Source organism: Lepidochelys olivacea (assembly GCF_965140295.1).
Source record: "Lepidochelys olivacea isolate rLepOli2 genome assembly, chromosome: 3".
Lineage (NCBI taxonomy): Eukaryota > Metazoa > Chordata > Testudines > Cheloniidae > Lepidochelys > Lepidochelys olivacea.
Window position 1 is genome coordinate 130,877,143 of NC_140413.1, and position 24,697 is coordinate 130,901,839.

Sequence of the window (24,697 nt, forward strand, 5' to 3'; positions counted from 1 at the left end):
GGAAGCCCTGGGGTAGGGCTCGATGCAACCATGCTCTGCCAGAGAGATGAGACCAGAGATTTCTGCGTTTTATTTTTGCAGGGCTTGTCATGCCGACACAAACCACTTTGCCTTGGCGACGGCAGCACCAGCAGCTAGGAGGTGAGTGAAGGGAGGAGAAAGGAGGGGTGAGAGAAAGGGGGAGTGTCCGGAGAGGGGGGGTGTATCGCGAGGGAGAGGGGAGGGTGCGGGGGAAAGGGGGAGTGTTGAGGGAGGAGTGCGGGACGAAGCAGGGGGGAAAGGGCAGCCGAGGGTGTTGAGCAGGAGGAGGGCGCTGCTGGGGCCGGAGGAGGCGGTTCTTCCCGGCGTCGCTCCGGTCTCAGCGTCGTGTGCGGGGCAGGGGCACGATGGCCTCCATGGCTGCGGCGATCGCCGCCTCCCGCACCGCGGTGCTGAACGGGAACCGGCCGCTGGACGAGCGGGAGCGCAAGCGCTTCAGCTACTTCTCCTCGCTGAGCCCGATGGCGCGCAAGATCATGGCGGAGAAGGAGCGGATCCGCGAGCGCTACGGGCCCGACTGGGAGCGGCTGCCGCCCCGCCAGCAGGACGAGATCATCGACAAGTGCCTGGTGGAGCCGCACATCCAGGCCCGCTACGCGGCGCATCGCGGGGCCGCCCGCGCCGCGCCCCCCGCCTGCTACCCCGGCCTGCGCCTCAACACCGGCCAGAAGGTGGTGCGCTTCGGGGACGAGGTAACGGCGTCGGCCCGGGGAGAGCCTGCGGGCGGGATGGCAGCCTGCGGGGGAGGAGTGGCTGGGGGGAGATGGGCAGGGTGGGGGGCCTGGGGGTGAAGGGTGGGGGGCGGTGGCTGGGGGGAGAGGGGCAGGGAAGGGGGCATGGGGGTGAAAGGTGAGGGGCAGGGTGGGGGGCCTGGGGGTGAAGGGTGAGGGGCAGGGCATGGGGGTGAAGGGTGAGGGGCGGTGGCTGGGGGAAGGGGGCATGGCGGTGAAGGGTGAGGGGCAGGGCATGGGGGTGAAGGGTGAGGGGCAGGGTCTGGGGGGAGAAGGGCAGGGCCTGCGGGGCTTGGGGGTGAAGAGTGAGGGGGCTTGGGGGGAGAAGGGCAGGGTGGGGGCATTGAGAGAATGGGGCAAAGAATGAGGAGCAGGGGCATTACGGGGAGAATGGTGGTATGGAGGGCAAAGAGTGTGGTGAGGTGGGGTAGGGTAGAACAGTGGTGTCGGGGGAATGGGGGCAAAGAGTGAGGGCATTGTGGGGGGGAAGGATGGTGTGCAGGTATTGGGAGGTACAGTGGGAGACAAGGTTGGGGACATTGGAAGCTATGGGGGTTGTGGAAAGGGGGCTCTAGGGGGAGGGAGCCTAGTGGAGATTATTAATAAAGCAATGTCAGCACGTAGTGGCCAAAGCTGTGGTGTTGTCAATTTTCAGCATAGTTGTGAGATGGTCTTTTAACACTTCATGCTGTTGCCAAAGCTGAAGACTATGCTAAATGCAGTTATGAGTGCTCTCCCTATACTTCGGGGACCTTTGGCCTTGTCTGCTCTAAGAGAATGGAGACCTGTGACTCTCCGCTGGTGGCAGCAATGGTAGAAGTTGTGGAACTAGCCAGGGCACAGGTGTTCTTACCAATGTGTTCTGCAACACTGCACTGAATAGGGTTAGCCAACATAGTCGTGACAAATTCCTGATCCTTGTCAACACAATGGCTACCATCAGCGGAGCTGCGCTGGTGGTGAGTTATGGATCCCAGTTTCCTAGTGTAGATGCAGTATGGAGGAATGTCAGTTTGTGAATGAATGACAAAATATGTGACCGCAATTAGTAATAACTGGAAAAGTGGAAAAGTTCATCTTTGCAAGTAGCGTGGATTACAAAGAGGATTTTGTGGACACAAATTTTTAAAATAATTGAATGGTAGTGGAGAAATAATCACTAAAAGTAGAATTGAGGCAGTATTTACATTGCATCAAATCTTTTCCTTTTTCTGCTCATAAGAACAATATTGAAAATATTCCCCAGTTCTGGTCCTTTTTTTAGATACATTTTTAAAAATTCTTGTTCAGTCTTTTCCACACCTAATACGGTGCCAGGAAAAAACAAGGATGTGGAAAGTTAGACAGTTGAAAATATAGGTATTGAAGCTTTTGATGTTCTTGCCTTTAACACTAAAATGTGTTTGGAGAGAATCATAGGTACTTGGATAGTAGAGTATGGAGTATGTGCCTTTCAAATTAAAGTCCCGTAAACAAATATGTGTAAACCTCTGAAGCTCTCCTTTATTTGACTACATTCTTTATCTCTCCTTGCATATGAGGGTCTACTCTATTTAGTATTTTAGTTTTAGAATGCAAAAAACCACAGCCATACAATTTTTTAAAAAAGTCTCAGGCTATGAAAGCACACACAATGCACAACATCAATATAATTTGTTATCATGATTTAAATTCTTAAGGCAAACTACTGTCAAATTATTTTTTTGGTTCTTAGACACATGACAAATTAATCTGCTTCTGAACTTGTAACCACCAATTTAATTTGAAGTGGCTAGGGCTTGTGTTAACCCCTACTAATATCCATACATAGGATTTGTAAGCACTGCTTGCAGACTTAGATAATCACCATAGTGTTTCAGAGCTGGCTGTATTATAGAAGACCCTCATTCTGCATCTGCTGTGTAAGGGAAATGTCTGGTTAAGCAGCATACATGTTTCATACCTGGAGTTTGATGCAGAAACATAGGGTCAACTTGACTCTTAGACAGTGCTGATGGAAATCCTGAACGTTTAGTCTTCATCAGTAAACAGACCATCAGTTTTTGGGGGGCAGTGGAGATGATTGAAATTGAAAACTGTTTATCTTGGGCATTTTAGTCTTCCCCATTCTTAGACTACATGTTTTACTTTCACTGTTTTGAGATTGTGAGGGCTTGCTGTTTTGAATTGTTTTGGGGCCAGAAGAAAAGTGCCAGGGGTTGTTCTGTTGCAGCATATGGACAAAATCTTTTCCCACTTCACAAAGTGACAGGCAAAATGCCTCTGAGGTTTGGCAAATTCGTTCCCTCATTTGGCAAAAAAAGCAACAAATAGGAATGGTACTGTTTTTATCCCTTGTGTATTCTTTAACTGAGGATAAACGCAGTTAATCAAATGACTTGGTGTAGAGAGTTAAATTTAGGTTATAAAGCATATGCATCAACTGACTTCCTTTTTCACTTTCCAGCCAAGGTTTATATAAACTATCTTCCTGAAAAAGAGGTCGTGCTCTCTTCTGGCATTCTCCTGTTCCATTTTAGTCTTCCAACTGCACTACCAAGCCTTAGGGGCCTTTCCTGGCTCATCGTTCCTTGGCGCTCTCTCTCTCTCTCTCTCTCAGCCTCCCTTTCTGGTGCCAAAGCTGAGTCCTGGACATCTTCCATGGCTCCCTAATTTCTCTTTCTTCTCCTGTTACCACAGAGCCACTTTGTTCTGCTTGGGACAGTCTGTTGCTGTTGCAGTTCAACTTTCTAGGTCTGTGAAAGCCTCACCTACTGGGCTTTCGTGTTATCTCTTGACCTGACACTTGCTCAGCTGTACTACTGCAACTCCGCATTGACAGCACAACAGATCCCTAAGATGCTCCACACCTGGCACCTCTCTTTCCCTTCGTCTCTCTCACTCCCAACAGGCACAAAATGAAGGGATTTTTCCCCTCCATTTGCCAGCTAGCATGCATCTGCGAACGCTTGAAATCTGTCATGGAGTGCAGAGAGAATGAACAGTGTGAATTTGCATAGCAGAATTTTTCTAATAAGCCTCTTTTAAAGAAAAGAAAAATGAAACAGGGCTATTGTTTTAATGAGTGCAGCATTCAGTTCTGTTTCTTCCACAGTAGATAGGAAGATTTAATGCAATAATTTCGTCTTGGTGCGGAAGATTTTAATAGTGTACTTATGTGAAAATTATGCTGTCTAGGTAACTGGAAAAAAACAAACCCCATCCTTCTTACCACGTCTAAATTCGCTGTCTCCCTTTTAGCTCTAGTACCAGGGTTCCATCTCTATCTATCTACCCAAGCTATCCCTTGTCTGTAGGAAAATAATAGGATAGTGAAATTTTCCTCTCTAGCATTTCATTTGAAGTTTTAATTTTAAATGAAACACAAAACAATTACTTTAGCTGTTTTCATAGTAGTCCTGCAAAAAGACATTGTGCAATTCTACGGGTGAGGAATTCTTTAGAGATTTATAGTGGCCTCAAAGATTTTCAGTGTTTACATTCATTCTGAAACTTGCCCAAGAGTTAAATCATTAGCATGAAATCTCAATTGAACTGCAGAAGTGTTTCTCCAATTATGGAAACTTTCTATTTAAACAGGGCTAATATATTGCAGTAGGTTTTTGTTTAAAAAAGCAAATTGTCCCTAAAAGGAGGCATTGTGTATGAAGAATCTAGTCTTCATCATTCCAGTTCCTTTTGCCTACCATTCACTCCTGCCTCATATAAAACAAATCAAACATATTTTTCCTTTACAAATGCACAGTGGCTCGATATGACCCTTTGTTTTATGCAAATAAAATGAGCTTTTGAATCTGGAACTGGAAATTCTGTAGCATTTTGGGATGCAATTGACATTACAAGGATAAAACATTTCAAAGGGTTACTCCAGGATTTTAGGGAAGGTTGGGGATAAACCAAAAAGTGAAGGAAACAAAGACTGTTTTTGTTGCACAAATTGGGAGTTAGAATCTCTGATTTCTATTCCCTGCATTACCATAAAGTTGCTGTATGATGTAGAACAGCGGTCATCAATAGGTGGACTGTGGGCTAAATCCATACGGTCAGACACCTTTGAACAGACCCTGAAATCTTGTTGTTTACTTATTGTTGTTGTTTTTTATTATTTTGCTCTGGAGTCTGGACCTTGAGTATACCTTGACCAAGAAATTTGGACCTTAACGAAGAATAATTGACTTCCCCTGAGAATGTCACTTGTATTCTTTGTGGTTCAGTATCTCCATCTGTAAAATGGGAATAAATAATACCTCTAAGACTGAATTAAGTGAAGCTTAATTCATTAGTCTGGGATTTTCAAAAGAGCCTATCAGTGGAGTTAGATTTCCAAATCACTTAGAATTTTCACAGAAGCTTTAACGTGGATAACACCTTTGTGCTCTTCAAATGGAAATCACTATAGAAGGATATGTTAAACTAGCTCACATTGTACAATATATCACCAAAGAGAAAGTAATTTGGAATTGAAAGTAATGCATCTTGCATTGGTTATTTTGGAATGAATTTAGATCAAATTAAAGGAGAGCTGGTTTTCAGGAACGGCAGTGTGTGGTGGTACTAGCATCCTTTAGGGAAGTCTTGATTTCTGCTAGGGTCATCTTGCACTCTGCCAAATGTTTAGGGCCTGCTCCGACTCCTGTGACATTAGTGGAGTCTTTCCATTTACTTCAATGGGAGTTGGTTCAGGCCTTTTATTATTATGTTTTAGGTGAAAACTTAACTTTTTTTTTTTTTTAAAAGCTAACAAAAACGTGACTCACATAAGACATGATTTTAAAAGGGGTTGGGCAGCTCCTGGGAGCTGAGCACGTTGCTGGATTGGACTCATAATAACCAAACGTATGTTTCAGATATATCATCATCATGTAACTTGGAAAATGTTAAATTTGGGTTAAGGGGAACAGCTGAGATGTCCAGTTGGCTTGGTGATATGATGAGCATTTAACATGCAAGTCTAATTTTTCCAAAGATGCCTGCAATATTTTCTGTTTTGTATCCGCTTCAGCTTGGTGATGTGAAGCAATTGAACACCTGATCCTTTTCTTTTTCACTTACAAGTAACTATTGTAATAAACATTTTCTGCTTTAAAAGCTTTTTAAGTTGAACTGCTATAGATTTCTGTTATCAGGAGCACTGAAAATGCACTGCAGATTTTCACCAGAGTTAACCCCCTCCCCCTGACTCCAACCCTTTCCCCTCAATAATACTTATAAAAGATGTAATGTTGCTGTTCATTTTTGCTGCAGTAAGATATTCAGTTACCAGCACAGGAGCCCTTTTGTTGTGGGTTTGTGACTGAACAGTTGCTATCAGATGCTCTGAACAATGTTTATATCATGTACAGAGAACAAGGAGCACAGAAGAAAGATACTAGTATGTCTTCCATTTTGAACAGCAGATGCCATTTTGCAACAAGCTGCCTGAATGTAGCAACTTTGTTGCATGCTTCTCTTTTGTCTTTGATATTTTGCAGCTGGCTGCTGAAGACAACTATGTGACTGAGTTCTTGTTTATTTTTAATATTTTTTGTCTTGGGCTGAGAATTTCCACAAGCCAGAGTATTCATCTCTTACATCAGTTATCTAGTAGGAGGAACAAAAGGCTATTTACCTCTTTTTGGGAGAGAGCTCCATTTGTTACCTGTTGAAAACACAAGTTGATCAAATGTGGATCGATGCTAATTGATGTTGATGATGAATAACCTTGAAGCTTTTGTTCTCCTTTAATATTCTTTAAAGCAGTATTATGAGCATAATTTTATTCCCCTTTCCTTTTCCCTTACCGGTGACAGGCATACAAGAATGTAGTGATCATATAGGAAAGACAAGGTTACTTAACTGGTGTATTTCCAGTATAGTAAGTAGCTTGGGGGCTGAGGACATATTTCAGAAAAATAGTTTCAGTTCTGAGATTGTCACAGAGCTTTGAGTTTACCAGTTAGCTTCTAAGCTTTCTTCATTTTAAACCTCTGTTGTGGCTCTTGGCCAAAAATTATGTTGGCCTAGGGTGGGGTGAAAAGGGGATTATGAGAAGAACATAGTGCGGTGAGTTTATAGCATAAAAGTATCTGCCAAACAGGAGAGTTTCCCAGACTTAAAAAGTACAAAATGTGAGGAGTATTATTTGTCTAGTACAAAAGCCATTCACTTTAATGTATTTAATATAAAATGGGACTGATCAGTTGCTAGCACCACATATGCCCAACATAAGCCTTATTTGTCATTAATTCATTATTTGTAAATATTGTTTATTTTCCAAAACATCAAAATAAATGAACAAATTTGGAAAATATTTTGTTTATGGTATAGGAAAAACATACTTTCTCATTTTGCACCTCCTGTCTTGGTGTGTGGTACATGTTTGTGCCAGGTATGCTAGCAATTGCATGTACAAACGTAGATTACGCAGGTAGCAACCCTATTAAAGTGGAGTTATACTCAAAACAGTAATTGTTTAAAAATGGCACGTTACTCTGGAGAGTGTTTCATGTAGCTCACGAAAGCTTATGCTCAAATAAATTGGTTAGTCTCTAAGGTGCCACAAGTACTCCTTTTCTTTTTGCGAATACAGACTAACATGGCTGTTACTCTGAAACCTGTGTTTTGAGTGATCTCAGCTTTCTTTAAATAAATATAAATCTGTCAATATATATAGTGGCAAAGAGTATTCACCCACGAAAGCTTATGCTCCAGTACGTCTGTTAGTCTATAAGGAGCCACAGGACTCTTTGCCGCTTTTATAGATCCAGACTAACACGGCTACCCCTCTGATACTTGACTACATATATATAAATATTCCTGTTAGCACTGAAGAGCCACCACAAGTATAGGAAAGGAAGACAGATTCTGCTGCATCAACATCAGAATATGGGTGACCAGATGTTCCGATTTTATAGGGACAGTTCCTATTTTTGGGTCTTTTTCTTATATAGGCTACTATTACTCCCCTCCCCTCCCCTCCCCCCCCCAACCCCTGTCCCGATTTTTCACATTTGCTGTTTGGTCACCCTAATCAGAATTGATAACTAACTTCCAAATGGAAAATATTTGTTCTTGTTCATGGAATGTGAGCCGGAAAGAGCCTAGTTTGACTGTCAGACCCCAGGTTGAGTCTGCAGGACTTACAGTTGAAAAAACATTTTTATATCTAAACTGAGCAAATTAAAAATGGAGTTCCTAAGTAGCAATAACTGTGGAACTCCCCTTGCAGTTTTTGGTGTAATTTTTCAGAATATAATCGCCATTTAACTTTTGACATAATGTGGTTCCTTACACTGCATAGGATATTGATCTCGGTTTGATCATCATTAAAGTAGATATAAATATTTGGTTATTGTGTCTCAAATAACGTAATTGGTGAAGATCAGACATACAGTACATTTTTAATATTCTTCTTTGTATAGCAATGGCATGTAGAGGTCTAGACCAGGTTAATACCCCCATGTTGCTGGGCAGTGTACAAAAATAGAATAAATGACAGTCCTTGTCCCTAGGAATTTACACTCTAAAAGAGAGCTTTCATTCACTCAGTGAGTGCTACTGTTTGTCTCTCTCTCTCTCTCATTCTTTGACTGGTTCTAATTTAATTTTGTTACTATTTTACTATTTTGTTACACTTCAAGTGATGCAATATAAGTGTACCTCTTTGATATTTTTATTAAATAAGAATGCTTTTTTGATTTTTAGAGAGATTCTTGAATTTCATTTCAGGACATAACTTGGCAAGATGAACACTCGGCCCCTTTCTCTTGGGAAACCAAGGTAAGTTTGCTACTTTTTTATTTAATGTCAGTTTCCCTTGGAGTTGATCCTGCTCCATTTGAGAATTGATATATTAAGGTAAGCAGTGTAAAGTGACCCATAGAATAAATAAAAATTAGACTAAGTATGTTTTCGTTGACTTAAATAGAAGCAGGATCAGGTGCTTTGTTAGCTAATACTTAGTTTCCAAATGTAAGTGTAAAACTGTTGTTATGCAATCAGATTTTCATAGTTTAGAAAATTACTAATCAAATCTGGACAGCAAATCAAATTTCCCTGTTTAGTGAAGAAAAGAAACGAAAGGATTAAATAATTATGAATTACCTACCTCACAGGTAAAGAGGTGGGTCCTATTTAAAATATGTTTCTATGACAAATGTAAGTGGTTTGGGGTGAGGAGAGAAGCATGCAAGTAGTTGGTAACCCAAGTTAATTTTATAAAGCCTGTTTTAGACTTCATCTGGTGTCCTGTGCACCAGGCTGTGGTGAAACCTGTTGAACTTGCTGCTTCTGTGTGAAGCCCAGGTTGTTTCCCTTCTTCCCAAAAAGGAGGAGTGCATAGATAAGTATCTTACACTCTGTTGGATTTGTTCTGCTTATTGAAGATGTCAAAATTGTGGCAAAAGTACTAGCTACAGTGCGTTTCCCACAATACTAAAATAAATCTTGTGATCAACTTCTCTGTGTAACTGCAGAGTGAGGACACAATTCAGAAATATAATGTTTGTCAGGGTTTTTTGGTTGTAGTTTCTGATGGTGAACTCTTAACAGCAAGCTATTTTAATTTCTCATAATGGAAAATGCACGTACAAACACATCGACTGTGTATCTCTTTTGTGTTTAAAAAAAAAAAAAGTAAAGTTAGTCACAGATTCAGACTTCTGTCCTCTGGCTGCTGGTAGATTGCAGGGGGGGGTCCACATTTCACAAATGCTGGGGGCCCTGGAGCTGCCCAGAGGGAAGACATCATGATAAGCTTAAAATGCAATATTGATCAAGTACTGCAGGAGTTATATGGGGATGGCAGGGAACAGTTGCCTCAGATTAACTTACTCTAGTTGGCCCACTCTAGGAAGAAACCACTAACTTTAGTTTGGATGGGCCTAGATCAGGGGTAGCCAACCTGAGCTTGAAAAGGAGCCAGAATTTACTAATTTACATTGCTAAAGAGCCACAGTAATACATCATCAGCACCCCCCGCTGCCACCTTCAGCGCCTCCTGCCCGCCTGCAGTCCTGCTGATCAGCACCTCCCGCTCCCTCCCCATGCCTCCTGCCCACTGCGACCAGCTGTTTTGCAGTATACAGGAAGCTCTGGGATGGAGGGGGGAGGAGCAAGGGTGCAGCAGGCTCAGGGGAGGGGGCAGGAAGGGGCGGGGGCCTAGGGGTAAGGGATGGAGTGGGGGCAGGGCTTGGGGTTGAGCCGTGGAAAGTTGGCAGCTGTAGCTCCAGCCCCGGAGTCAGCACCTATGCAAGGAGCCGCATAGTAACTTCTGAAGAGCCGCATGCGGCTCCGGAGCCACAGGTTGGCCGCCCCTGGCCTAGATGGTGGGCATTATGCATAAATTGGGGTGTGGTTGTCAAGAAAAGAGTAGCAGTGATACAGAGAATGCTGAACTCTTCTCCTTACTGATAATCAGTAATAAATTGTACTGCCATTGGCCTTTACCTTTGGTGGTACAATCACAAACAGCAGAAATAAGGAGTGAATGTGGTCTTCATGGAGTTATGTTACATTTACAGTTTCATAAGATAATGTTTGTAGGATCTATCTTGATACCTCTTAGTATATCCTTTATATCTATGACCAACCTCCTGGAAAATATTACATCTCGTAGTAGCTGGTCTGCTTTTAAAGTCAAGATAATTAATAAACCATGATGGTTGCACAGTACATCTAGGGAAGAGAATCTCAGTTTAAAAGTTTTTGGTTTGTTCTGACTGTTCCTGTATAGCTAGTGATTAAAGTTTACTCCAGCCCAATCGATTATCCACTGATGAAACTACTAAAATGTCGGGAGGTTGGCAACAATAAACTAGTGAGGCTGCGTGAATGTGTCAACTTAACTAAAATAAAGTGTTTATCTAAGTTACTGTATCTATTTACAGTGTTGCCTGTTGGCATCCTTCATCTTTTTCTTTAAGAAACTTCTGTCTCTGGCAAAAGGAAGATCCAAGAATGAAGTGAAAATCCCTATTTCTGCGGGATAGGAGTAAGAGAGGAGAGGTTGTCATCTACCAAACTTTAAGGAATACTAGTTTGCTTCAGCTAACCAGAGTGATGGCACATTGGGTGGCCTTTCTTGCACATTTATATGCAGCAGGTTAAAATGTTAGAATACAGTGTAGATTGTAAGCTCCTTGGGGAAGAGACCATCTTTTTGGTTTGTGTTTATATAGCACCTAGCACAATAGGGCCTGGTCCATGACTAGGGGTCCTAAGCACTATGATAATACAAGTAAAGCAATTACTGGGCTACAAGTTGCTTTGAAAAAATTAATCTGAACTGAATCAAAACTTTCCCCCCACTTTGTAACAGCAGCTCCTAAACTGTTTTTGCTAGTCTGTTTTTTGAGTTTTGTCAAGATTTAGTTAAATTGTTATCAAACAGAGCTGGTTTAGGGGGAAAAAAGAGCAGGGGAAATTCTTTTCATGAAAATTTTCAAGAAAAACTTGTTCTCTCTCTGCCCCACCCCCATCAACATTTTTCTAAATTTAAGATTTTTCGACCTGCTCTGTAGCTGATCAAAAATGGATGAATTTTACACAGAAATTTCAAAATCATCGCACTTCAAAAAAATCTTTTTATCCACTATATTATCAAATACTACATTTTTATTTTTTAGTTTATGAGGAAAGCAGATTGCTCTTAAGTGAAAAATTGAATGAAGCATCAAATCGGAGTCCCTTTCTTCCAACTCTGGGATTTTTTGTTTTCCCCTCTTATGCTACATTTTCCCCACACGTTGCATTTTGTCAGGTTCCTTCCTTCGGCTGACTCATTAGACTTTTTTGAGTTTGGGCCATTCTGACGAATATACCATATTTAGTGTTTAGTCTTTCATCTGCAAATAGTTTATATTTAAAAACAGACATAAAAGGGTATTTTTAATTCTGTCAGAAGGATTTACATATAAAATTAAATGAGGACATAGGGATACAGCGATATTCCTATGTACATCTAGAATCAGACACTATATAAAAACAGTATCCTTGTTCCACTAGGAGTAATATATGCAGGAAAATCCAATTAAAATCCACACAAGACTATCTAGCTCCTTCTTAGCCTGTAATATAATATGAAAGATACATATTTCCTTGCCTTTGAATTTTAGGAGGCATGTTGGGGAACCAGCACTCCTAGCATGTGTGGTGTGGGAAATTCTCCATTATTACCAAATCCTAGTTAAATTCTCCCCCCACCCCCTAGAGTTTCAATTGTATGGAGTCATTTTATTGCCTCGCTAACCAATTCCGTCATTAGTTATTACTGAGGTGCAGTTTTCCATTTTACTGTAACTGAAGACGCTGTAAGTGTGTTGCTTATCTGTGCAATAGTGGAAGGTTTATACCTGGAGAGCAGAGTAACAGTGTGAGTTCCACTTCATATATATTTGAATCTAGCTTCTTGTGACTCAGTCCTGCTTTCTTAGCTGGTTTAAACTGTGACTTATTTATGTGATTAGTTCTCTCTCAGTCTGAGTTGCTTGTGTTTAAAAAAAAAAAATCCATATTTCATCTTGCATTCCTCATTTCTATTCAGTCTTCCCCCTGTCTGCTCATTCCTGTAGCAGTTATTTTTATAGCTTTGTGGTGAATGGTATTCTTAAATCTTTTCTCCTTTATGTGAGTGGGCCTTGGTTTATGTGAGGAGAATAATGTGATAAACTTAAAGATTGACATTTAAATGTAAGGGGGGAAAGTCCTGATCTTTCTTTTAAGCATATACTATAAAAATCATACAAACCGTGAGAGAAATTATAAAGTAGCCTTATCAACAGTCATCCATAACCTTTATTAATAAACTTGGAAGGATTAGTTTTTTATCTGTAAATGTTGATAAACTTTGAGTTTGTACACACACAAACTGATGGGAAAAGTACTTCCATCGATGATGATAGAAATTTACAGATTGGTAAAGTAAGAAAAATGCTGCCTGAGAATTTATTAGAGTTAAGGATATTTATTTTGTATATTTTGATATGTGATGTAGACAGTTTGTGTTGTAACAGTTATAAAGCTTTAGCTCTTTGAATCTCAACATCTCCTGTCATCAAATAATTAACTGACCCTCACATAATTTCCTGCAACAGTAAAAATTTAAGACCATAAAAAAATTATTAATTGAAATAATATTTTAAAAATGATTTTTTTCAAGCTTGTTTATTATGAAAGATACTAAGAGAGTAGGGAGAAAGTTGGAAAGAATTGCTTTATCTCACAGGGAGTTGGAGTAAACGGTGATTTCCCTTAGGTTACAGCATGATGTTTCCAACTGTGAAACATGGTTGAAGGCAAGCAAATACCATAATAGTTCATTTAACTTTGAGGCCAGTGTATATAACGATTTGGAAACTTTTAAAGACCCTTTCTATTTCTAGATCTCTCTATCTAACTGTACCTAGTAATTTAGCAATCATTTTATAGGCTTAGTCCAGGAGGCTATGAGGATACTGTAGGTAGCGTATGGTGGAACAAAAGCTTACCCAGTATCCACGGAAATTTCATTGCTAGCTACGCCCTTGTTTGTGAGAACAGAAAGCTTTTTTCCCTGTCAGTTCTGTGGTCTGAACACAGGCTTGGGAAGTAGAAATTCAACAGATTAAATCCAGGCTCTGACATACGCTTCCTTTTGTGGTTTTGGGAAAGTCACTAAGCCAGTATTTTCAAGCGTGGGTGCTAAACCAGGTATTTGAATCCATATTTAGGCACTTAAATATGTAGCTTGGTTATTTTTTTTCCACGGGCATGTGGCACAGCCAGCTGAAGTGCACAAATATGGAGTTGGGTGCCTGTCTTTAGGAATTAACATTTGAAAATCTTGTCCTTCTGTTTTCTCAAAGGTTTTTGTGAGGCTTGACTAACATTTGTAAAGCACTTTGAAAACAAACAAACCCTTCTTAGAGCATGATGATTATTATCAAGGCATTGGAAATGGTGAGGAAGTTTTTAATCATATAATCATCCTTTCCTGTCACTTATATTTTGCCTTTACATGATTTTTCTGGTTTTATTTAATTGTCTTTCAAAACTTCAGTAGAGGGTACCAAAATCGATTAAAAGTTCTCAGCATTTCAGATATGGAAACTTGTGCTCCAAATCAAAGATTTAAACCAGTGAGGACTGGAACACAAGTTTAGTAGGGACTAGGTGGACACTATCTCTGAAGTTATGTAATGTGCATCTCATGTATTTTATTTTGGACATGGACTCAAAGTATTTTTAGTCTTGAATGGCTGGTTGCTTGGTTGTTTTGTTTTTTTCTGTGGAGTCTTTTTAAAACCTGTTGATGGTTCTTTGTTGGTTTAGAGGTTTTAATTCTTATCCTTGTTATATCACTGTTCTTGTGCATGGCTGTGCTATTTTGGAATGTATGTTTGTTCTGTTTCTTTGTTCAGCAAGTTGAGGTCCTTATTTTAATTAATTTTAATATTTTTGTCCTTTGAGTAAACTGGGCTTTATTTTGTTGCTTAATATACTAGGCACTGCTTAAAATGAGCTTTCTTTGACAGTGTTTCTGAAGCCTTTGTCTCAACAACTTAGATATCTTGAGACTGCCAAGCCAAGCAGTTTATTTTGGCTGTGTGCACTCATCTGTTCAGTAAAATCCTACACATTCCTGGTAAGTGAATAAGATGTAAAAAATAGCTCGTAGGTGTCTTTTAGTCTTTCTGTTTTTAGTATAGACTTTATGAACCAAGACCTAGTTTTATACAGTAAGATTATCTCAGGCTCTGAGGGTATGGTGCACTCTTAACATGCACACTATGTGCCTGATAATCTCACCACCAAATCTGGTGTTTATCACCTTGTGCTTATGGCTGCGTTGTGCTTATGTGGATTCTCGCCTGCCTGCCTTCTTTCCAAAACTCTAACTTAAAATCCATGCATTTTGTACTAATACTGAGCACTTTTATTGCCTTTCATGCAAGGATTAAAAAATGTTTTACAAGTATTAATCTTTGCCATACTCTTGGGAAATAAAAGATGGAATTCAGTTATACCAAGAAAATGAGGCCTGGATAGGTTGACTGGTATTAAGTCACATAGTGATTTGGCAGTGGAAATAGGAATAAAGTGAAGGAATCTTGACTTCCAGTCTCCTGCCCTAGCTGCTGTAAAGCCACTGCTTCCCATATGTGGCCATATTTTATACTTTCCTTTTAATACGAATTAATTGTAACATCTTTGCTTCAGTCCTTTTTCTTTTATTCTTACACTTGTTGACATTAAGCTTTCCATTGTCACATCTATGCATGCATAAGATTATTTATTATTATTATTTGAATGATGATAGCATCCAGAGTCCCCAGCTTGAGATTGGGATGCCATTGTGTTAGGCATTGTACAAACATGTAGCAAGAGATGGTCCCCAGGCAGAGGAGCTTACAAAAAAAAGCAAAACGGACAAAGGATGGGAGAAAGGAAGGATTTTTTCCATTTTACTGATGAGGAACTGAGACTGACTTGCTCAAGGTCACACAGAATCTGTGGCAGAGCTGGGGAATGAATCCAGGCTTCCTGAGATCTAGTCCTGTGCCTTAAGCATAACACTTTCTTCTCTGGAGCCAGATCTCCTAATATCCTGCATTGTTTACTAGAAGAAAGAAAGATGGCCATTAGCATAATGACTTTACTTATGCCAGTCCTTCATTGTAAAAACATCTTGTTGAGAATAGCTTGGCCTCCAAAGTGTTTAACACAAACCTAAATGCACAGTAGGTCTGTCTTGCAAAACTAAGAAAGGCAAACATACAGTGTCCCCTTTTACAGATTACCTCAATCAAGTTTCCTGTAGTAGATAGGTAAGAGCTATCTGTCATGATTAAGGCTGTGATTCTTTCATGGAGGTTGTGGAAGTCACGGATTCTGTGACTTCCACAACCTCCGTGACTTCTGTAGCAGCTGGTGCGGCTGACTTCAGGGCCCCCGGAGCAAATGGCCCTCGGGCCAGCTGTTCGGGTGCCCCACAGCCAGCCACACCGGCTGCTGCTGGAGCAACCCAGGGCCAGCCGCACCAGCTGCTGCTCAGGAGGCCACAGGCAGCTGGCTCTGGGGACTGCCCTAGCAGTGGCTGGTCCTGCGGACTGCCCGAGCAGTGGTCCTGGGGGCGGCCTCGGGGAGCATCTGAGCAGCGGCCCCGGGGCCAGCCACAACGGCCACTGCTGGGTGGCCCCAAGCAGCTGGCTCTGGGGCGCCCAGCTCCGGGGACTGCCCAAGCAGCAGTGTTCCCTGGGGACCACCTGGAGGCTGTCCGGAGAGCGGTCCCTGGGAGCACCAGCCAGGGGGCAGTCAACCCCCAGCACTGGAGAAGGGGCCCCCCAGTAGGGGTCCCCCTGAGCAGCGGGACCCCAGAGGTAGAGTTTTAGTCACTGGTGTTTTTGGTAAAAGTCATGGGCTGTGGATTTTTATTTATTGTCCGTGACCTGTCCTTGACTTTTACCAAAAAAAAACAATCACTAAATATTAGCCTTAGTCATGATTAGAGCCCTACCAGATTCACAGCTGTGAAGAATGCGTCATGGACCATAATAATCTGATCTCCCCCAAGACCAGATTTTACAGAGTTGGGCAGCTGGAGAGCAGTGGCTGCTGGTGAGAAGTCCAGCACTGAAGGCAGCATTGCTGTCAGGAGCAGCACAGAAGTTAGGGTGGCATGGGATGGGGGGAGGGCAGGGATGGCCTGGCAAGTGGGCGACCGCCAGTGCCCCATGGTCAGTGTGATGCTGTGGTCAATCTCTCTCTCTCTCTCTCTCTCTCTCTCACACACACCCACACACACACCAAGTCCCCTTTAATTACCAAGCGCTGGGTCTGGAGCCGAGGAGGGGCAGGGCTAAGGGCGCCCCAGCTGGTGGCTCCTACTGCGTGCTGGGCTCCAGCTGCTAGTCCCAGATGGGATGGGGAGGGACAGGACTTCCTCTTCCTCTGCACGGGCTGCTCCCGAGGCTGGTTCAGACCCATTTCTGGGAACCTCCCTCGACTGCTAGCTGGGAGCCCAGCTCTGAAGGCAGCTCTGCCACCAGCAGCAGCACAGAAGTAAGGGTGGCAGTACCACAGCCCCCTTACAATAGCCTTGCGACCCCCGCCCAACCCCACTTTGGGTCAGGACCCCCATGGTTACAGTACTATGGAATTTAAGATTTAAATATCTGAAACAGTGAAATTTATTAGTTTTTAAAATCCCATGACCATGAAATTGACCAAAATGGACCCTGAATTTGGTAGGGCCCTAGTCATGATGTTTGCATTACAGGATTGGCAGGGCTAGATTATACTGGCCACCAGTTTAGTTGATGCCTCTGACTCAGTGTTCAGAGATGGCTAAATTGCAAAATGCATAGTTGGAAAATAGTCTTGTTTTTTGTTTTTTTTTATCCTTCTATAACCTTTGTTCTGGTTTTCAAAGTGATGGGTTTTGAACCAGAAACCTGATCTCCTGAAACTTGAAAGAAGAAGAGTGTGACAGTTCTTGGGGTATGCAGGACTGTGTGTCATGTTGTTACTTCCTGCCTCCAGCATGAGGGGGTCTTGCCTGTGAATAAGCTCCCTAACACCACCATCCTTATAGCCATTCAAGTGCTCTCCTCTGGGCTATGCCAGCCCTGTCTTCACCTTGCAGCTTTACAATAGGTGCAACCCGGTCCCCGAGTCTCATTGAATTGGTCCCCTGTGATATCCAACTCCTGACACAGGTTACTCACTGAAATTGCAGATCCTCTGCCCTCAGTGCAGTGTACCTCAGTTTACTAGTTTTACCTTAAATCACCACTCCTGTAAAGTCTCACAGCACTTGTGAGTACTTATGGCAAAACAAAAGTAGGTTTAATTAAGAAAGAATGGAGAGTTAACTAGAAACAAGAGTATGTGGTGGAAACAAATTATTACTATACAAAACAAAATCATAAAGCATGAACCTGGGATTCAGGATTGTAAAATCTCTCCAGGACAGTATTCCTAAGTGTCTTTGTAGTGGCACACAAGGTGAATATCCTCAGTGCTATAGCAGTAACAATCTGCTTCTGCAGCTTTTACCTTTACTAGTAATGGAGGGAAATCTTTTACTAATAACACACCAATGTGCCTTTTAAAAACACACACACACAAACTTTTGAAGCATTGTAAGTTTTATTTTTTGTTCTTTTGCTTTTTTTATTGAAATATTTGTTCAAGTGGCATGATTAGAGCAGTTTATGTCCTTTCACTCTCTCTCACCCATGGTGACTGTTTTATAATTAGTCCCATGTTGGTTGTGTTCTGCATCATTTGATAACACAGATCACTTCATACATTAATCGTGGAACTACAAGACTCAGGCTATCAGTTACGTGTTGCTCTCCTGCATATAAATTATGTAGGATGTGTAAAGCCACTAAATTAATCCAATTCTCTGGAGAGTTCAGATGCTAATCCATGAATCAGTTGTGTAGCAGACTGCTGACCAGTGCAAGGCAAAATGTGCACTATGACAATTAGCTCCAAAGTTAAGATTCACACTTCTAATTTTACGTATATCTGAAAAATAGGAGTTGGGTGTGCAAGAAATGCAAGATCAAGTCTCCCTTGGAACTCCAGGAAAGTTTCGTGTGTACAAGGAGTGCAAAATTGGGTCCCAACACATTTCCAGTGAAAATGAGATCTTATGGGATTATATTTGTGCCTGAGGACACCATCTCATGTATTTAAAAAGATGGACTGACAAGTAAAGTGAAATGGGAATAATGTTAATGCATATAATCTTTAGTGAGCTTTAACTATTTTTAGTTAAATTTAATTGAAATAGCTGCTCAGTGCTGTGGTACACCAAACCTTTAGGTCAGGAGTGGGCAAACTTTTTGGCCTGAGGGCCACATCAGGGTTCCGAAACTGTATGGAGGGCTGGGTAGGGAAGGCTGTGCGTCCCCAAACAGCCTGGCCACTGCCCCCTATCCGGCCACTGCCACTTCCCACCTCCTGACTGCCCCCCTCAGAACCCCCTCAACTCCCCCTTCTCCTTGTCCCCTAACCGACCCCCCCCAGAACCCCTGCATCCAACCCCCCCCTACTGCCTGTCCCCTGACTGCTCTGATCCCTATCCACACCCCTGCCCCCTAGGACTCCCTTCCCCTTATCCAACCCCCCCACTCCCCACGCTGCCAGGCAGTCTCGAGCACCTGGGCAGGCCGGCAGCTCTCACAGCCATGCTGCCTGGCAGGAGCTTGCAGCCAGCCACCCAGAGCGCTGACGGTACGGTGAGCTGAGGCTGCAGGGGAAGGGCTGGGAGCTCAGGGGCCAGGCAGGATGATCCCGTGAGCCAGATATGGCCCACGGGCCATAGTTTGCCCATCTCTGCTTTAGGTTATCAGTAGTGTGCCAGGTGTAAAGGGCTGAAGGCACTTCAGCTGCTACTCTTGTACCTTGTAGGCACTAGCCCTGATGGATCGCAGTAAGCACTGCAGTTAGTATATCACTCATGCATGTGTATTCTTGGCAGGCTTTGTGGGTGCTGTGTGTATTCACCGGCAGTGCTTGTGTTGATGCACAGTGCGATGTACCATCAGTGTGCAACTCGCCATCATCAAGCACACTGTATTTTGGGAAATGTTGGCAATGTGTGGTGGGGCAGAAAGGAGTCATGCAGGTATGACTGGGAGCAAGGGGACAACTTCCTAGCACGTAACAGTTTCCACCCCGTAATTTCTGTCTTTTTTTAAAATCCCACAAACCTGCATGGCGCTGTTTCCTGTCTGCCATCTCTGACAGAAGCATTGAGCCCGCACAACTCTGCACTGTTGTCATGAGTGTTGCAAACACAGGACACACAATCCTCCAGTGTTTGCAAAGCCGTAGGAAGAGCCACAGGACAATTTTGTGGAGGACATATTGCTGTGGAACATAGTGAGAACCAGTTCGAGGTGGTTGTCAGTGTTCATGGAGCAGCTGCAGATGATGGAGCATCACTTCTGGGCCTAAGAAAGAAGCACTGACTGGTGGGATCGACTGTAATGCATGGTTGAGATGAAGAGCAGCAGCTCTAGAGCTTTTGGATGCGCAAGGCCACGTTCCTGGATCTGTGCGCTTAGCTCACCCCAGCTGCCCAGGGCAGGGAAAACGAGAATGAGAGCTGCACAGAGGGTTGAAGAGTGGGGGGTGATTACTCTGGGGAACTTGCAGTGTTGGATTGCTACCTGTCAGTGGGAAATCATTTTGGAGTTGGAAAATCCATTGTGTAGTCCATTGTCATGCAATTGTGCAGAGCCTTAACTGTCTCCTGCTATGCAGGACTGTGACTCTCAGCAATGTGCAGGACATGCTGGATGGATTTTCAGCAACTGCAGTGGAGCAGTAGATGCCTTATTACTTGAAACCACTTGAATCCTACTTCTTACACTTAATAAAATCACTTTTGTTTATTAATGAACCCAGAATAAATGATTAATACCTGGGGAGCAAACAGCTGTGCATATCTCTCTATCAGTGTTATAGAGGGTGGATAATTTATGAGTTTACCCTGTATAAGCATTAGACGGAGTAAAATGAATTTATTTGGGGTTTGGATCCCATTGAGAGCTGGGTTTCTGGGTGCTGGAGTCAGGTCACCTGCAGAGCTGTTTTCATTTAAAGCCTGCAGCTTTGGGGGTGTGGCCCAGACCCTGGGTCTGTATTGTAGCAGGCTAGCGTGTCTGGCTCAACAAGGCAGGGTTCTGGAAGTCCCAAGCTGGCAGGGAAAACGGACTTGGGGGTAATTTCAGCATGCCAGGTGACAGTCTCAAGAGGATCTCTGTGACTGAACCTGTCAGTTACAAATATTCTTATTTTGACACCAGCCCACCTTGCCACAGTACATCAACAAAAAGGGCTACTTTTCTGTGGTTATGCAAGTGTGGCTCACTGGGGACACTTCACCAGCATCAGTGTTGGCTGTGTGACACTCACATCTTTAAGAACACAGGACTGTTTAGAAAGCTGCAAGCAGTGACTTACTTTCCCAACTGGTGGATTACTGTTGGGGATGTTGAAATGCCAGTAATGATCCTGGGGCACCTAGGATACCCCTTGCTCACCTGGCTCATGAAGCTGTATGCTTGCCACTTTGACAGCACCAAGGAAAGATTCAACTACCAGCTCAGCAGCTGCTGAATAACAGTTGAATACACTTTTGGTAGATTAGATTGAAGGGACGCTGGTGTTGTTTACTTACAAGATTGGATCTCAGTGAGAAAAATACCCCAGTGGTTATAGCTGCCTGCTGTATCCTACATCAAAGGAGGAAAAGCTGCTGTCAGAGTGTAAGGCAGAGGTCAATGGCTGTCTGAGTTCAAAAAGCCAGACACAAGGGCGATTAGAAGGGCTCAACATGGAGCTATGTGGCTGAGGGAGGCCTTAAAAGAGAACTTTAACAATCAGAAACAGTGATATGGTGTGATGGACTGTGTTCTATGTGCCCAAAAGTTTTGGGGGCTTTTAGGAATTGTGTGGTGCTTGGTGCACATCTATGAATATAACACTATCAATGCATCTATTAATTTTTCAGTGCTTGCTGTACATCTATGATGATTACACTGTTTGCCCACAGAACTCATAGGATCAGTGACACTTTCAGTAGCGCTAGGCATTCTGCACATATGTTTTGAAGTAATAAAGATGAATTGTGTACCAAAACCAGTGCAATAAAAAACAATAAAAACTCAGAAATAAATTAATGAACGGAATTTAAGGGGAAAGAACATTCATGTCCATTTCCGTTCATTTTGGCTGCAGATACAGCAAGTGTGGCTTTCACAGGTCAGTGTAAGTGAAGATGTGGTTGTATCCTTACTGTCCTGAATGTGGCATGGTAGGGGTAGGCATGCTGCCCTGATGCCACATGGTATGTTGGGTGTATAGGGAATGGTAAAATTGAGCTCTCCGTTGACTGCAAAGGGAGGTGAGCCCGTGATTGTTAAACCTATAGATCAGCAAGAGTCTGTAGCATCTGTGCTGCTGGAGAAGCTTCATTTACATTTCCCTTTCCTTTTCTTTCAAGGCCTCCTCGGCCTCTCTCTTTTCCACTCTTTTTCCTTCTCCATACTGTCCGTAGTATTCACCCTCCAGGTGAATCTGCTCACTGTATGATGCAGCACTGGCTTGCACTGAACATATCCTCCCATGTCCTCATCCTTCTCCTTATCTGGCTCAGGTGTTCTGCATGTGAGGAGGGGAAACCCCAGAAAGCCACAGCAGTGGCAGCTACAGCTAAAACACACAGAGGTATCGTATTTATAGTCACAACGGAAAGCAAAAGTTAAGATTCGGAACTCCCTTGCCTTGCTCCCCTGAGGTTTTAAACGAGACATGCTTTCTGACATTTCAACTTTGGAGCACCTGTGCACAGTGCAGCTCTCCAGTCCTAGCCGTAGTGAATATGGCCTAGCAGGAGGTATTTGGGGGCAGGGCGGGGGGGAGGGAATTGTTCAACTGCATGAAAGAGTCAAATTTCAGCCCCTACTTCCATGGGGTACAAGTACAGGGCAGTGGCTCTGAATATTGGCACTGTTTTCCACAGGCAGTGCTGATTTTAAGTAACAAAGACACAGAGCACAGCTGCTTGTGGCATCCTGAAGCCACTCTGGCCCGTATGCTGCTAGTCCATTAGCTTCGTCAGGCACCATTGCGGTTATCGCTGACTGGCATGGGGAAGTGTCCTACCATGGAGGAAGAAAAAAGGCTTTCACCCCTAGAAACCATGATTGCAGAGTTCCTCCATGAAAATTTCATCAAGATCTCTCAAGAGGATTCAAGGGACATCGCTGTGTACATAAACAAACTACTCTGCACGGCCCCCCTCCCTAACTCTACAGAGGAATGAAAAGCAGATACCAACTCTACCTCTTCTAGTACAAGTAAATTAATGAAAAGTTGCTACCTGTGTCCTGCTGTGTTGGGGTCTGGCACCATCTGTACATCTAAACATTGTAATGGGAAATGTATTCACACACTCTCTGAAGTTCCTTCCTGTGCATCGGGCTTGCTCGTGCTCAGCTTTTGGGACTGACTGGACTGCAGTGGAGTCTGGAACAGATCCTGGCTCGCAGCATAGCTGGACTCCTCTTTCCCCCGGTCACATGTCACCCATCCTCATCCACCACTGCCTCACTATTCATGGCAGAATATTTCAAGCTCCATCAAGGTATCCCCATTGGTCTGTAGGGTGCTGGTGGGGGTGTCTGCCAAGTATGGCATGCAGCTCATTGTAGAATCTTCAGGTCTGCAACTTGGTGTCAAATTGAATGTTGGCCTCCCTGGCCTTCTGGTATGCCTGTTGTAGTTCCTTTGCTTTTACTTGGCACTGCTGCTGGTCCCTGTCATACCCGTTTGCCTGCGTCCCCCACACAGTCTGCTCATAGACATTCCCATTTCTACAGCTGCTCCGTGACTGTGCCTGTACAACCTCTTCTCCTCACAGGCCCAAGAGATCCAATATCTCTCCTTTCTACTGCAGCAAGATATGTATGCAGCATGGTAGGTTGGGCAATTGCATGCAACAATGAAGAGCTACTAAGCGTGCTCACTAGTCAGGGAAGGGCATTTCAAAAATTTGTAGGGTTTTTAAAGCAGAGGAGTGGGCCTTCCCATCTCTGTGACCCCCTGGGCAGTGGAGGTCACAATTGTGACCAGAGTGTTCAATGTTGGGCATTATGGGACAGTTGCTGGAGGGTGTTAGGGTCAATACAGGTCACGCAGTGTCTATCCCTGCACTTTGCCAAGCATGACTCAACATTGTTTGGGGAGGTGATGTTACTGCATTGCCATAACTGGGCACTGACAATGGTAGGAGACAAATTTGAACGCAGACCCATGCACAACTAGATCAATGCAAAGTGACTATGTCAGCCTGTCTTTGTTGTGTAGACCAGGCCTTACTCTGGCTGTAGTTCCCTCTGAGTTTCACCCTGTATGTCTGTTCCCTGCAGCTCATGGATAGCCATGCTGCTGCTGCTTCCCAAAAGTGTGCAGTCACTTCCTGGTTCATGGTCTTTTCATGGAGTTTCTGAATCTGCTTTCTCTACCTATCTGGCCAGAAGGCAGCAAATGTGCAGTGGGGCAGGGGTTGGTAGAAATCTTAGTCTAATGCTTAGCAGATTTGTCACAGAAGGTTCGTGTTGGAAGAGGGCTCTTCTAAAAACTCATTTTACAAAACTCCTTACATTTCCCCTTAAGACCATGTAGTGTTAGGTTTGTAATGATTTTATAAATCTAATTTACTTTTCACCGTTTTTGCTGTTTGTTTACTGTTTGCATTTGGAAAATGTAACTAGACTTGTTTCCCTTTCTGACACTCATTACAGTACTGTTGTGTTCTGGATCATAGCACTGCAAAGAAATATTTAAGTAAAAACATGTTCACTGAAACATGACATGAAAACATTTTAATGTGTAAGTTTTGTAAAACCAGCTTTCTACAAAATATAAATTGTCTGTCTCAAATTATTTGTGCCCTCTGGAGTACTGTCAGGGTACCAGCAACATATTATAGTAATAACAAACTACTCGTAAGTAAAGTAACTAATGCGGTTGTTGCTTTTCAAAGTCAAATCACTACTGACAATCTTTACACTATTTTTGAAAGATCACTGGTCACAACAACTATAGCTGTGTTTTCTTTATCCATTGATACAATGATATGTGCCCTTGTTGCCAAGAAGGCCAATGGCATTTTGGGATGTATAAGTAGGGGCATAGTGAGCAGATCGAGGGATGTGATCGTTCCCCTCTATTCGACATTGGTGAGGCCTCATCTGGAGTACTGTGTCCAGTTTTGGGCCCCACACTACAAGAAGGATGTGGATAAATTGGAGAGAGTCCAGCGAAGGGCAACAAAAATGATTAGGGGTCTAGAACACATGACTTATGAGGAGAGGCTGAGGGAGCTGGGATTGTTTAGCCTGCAGAAGAGAAGAATGAGGGGGGATTTGATAGCTGCTTTCAAC

At 43.1% G+C, this 24,697-nt stretch overlaps 1 protein-coding gene across 1 annotated transcript in view; it reads left to right on the top strand.

Annotated features, from left to right (window-relative positions):
• The first annotated feature begins 270 nt into the window (after positions 1-270).
• Positions 271-24,697, top strand: part of LOC311518647 (uncharacterized protein C1orf198) — a 31,833-nt gene continuing 7,406 nt past the window's right edge. Inside the window, exons 1-2 of the mRNA XM_084624635.1 lie at positions 271-731; positions 8,478-8,528. Of these exons, the coding sequence (XP_084480761.1) occupies positions 387-731; positions 8,478-8,528 (396 nt within the window). The 5' untranslated portion in view covers positions 271-386. The remainder of the gene's footprint in view (positions 732-8,477; positions 8,529-24,697) is intronic.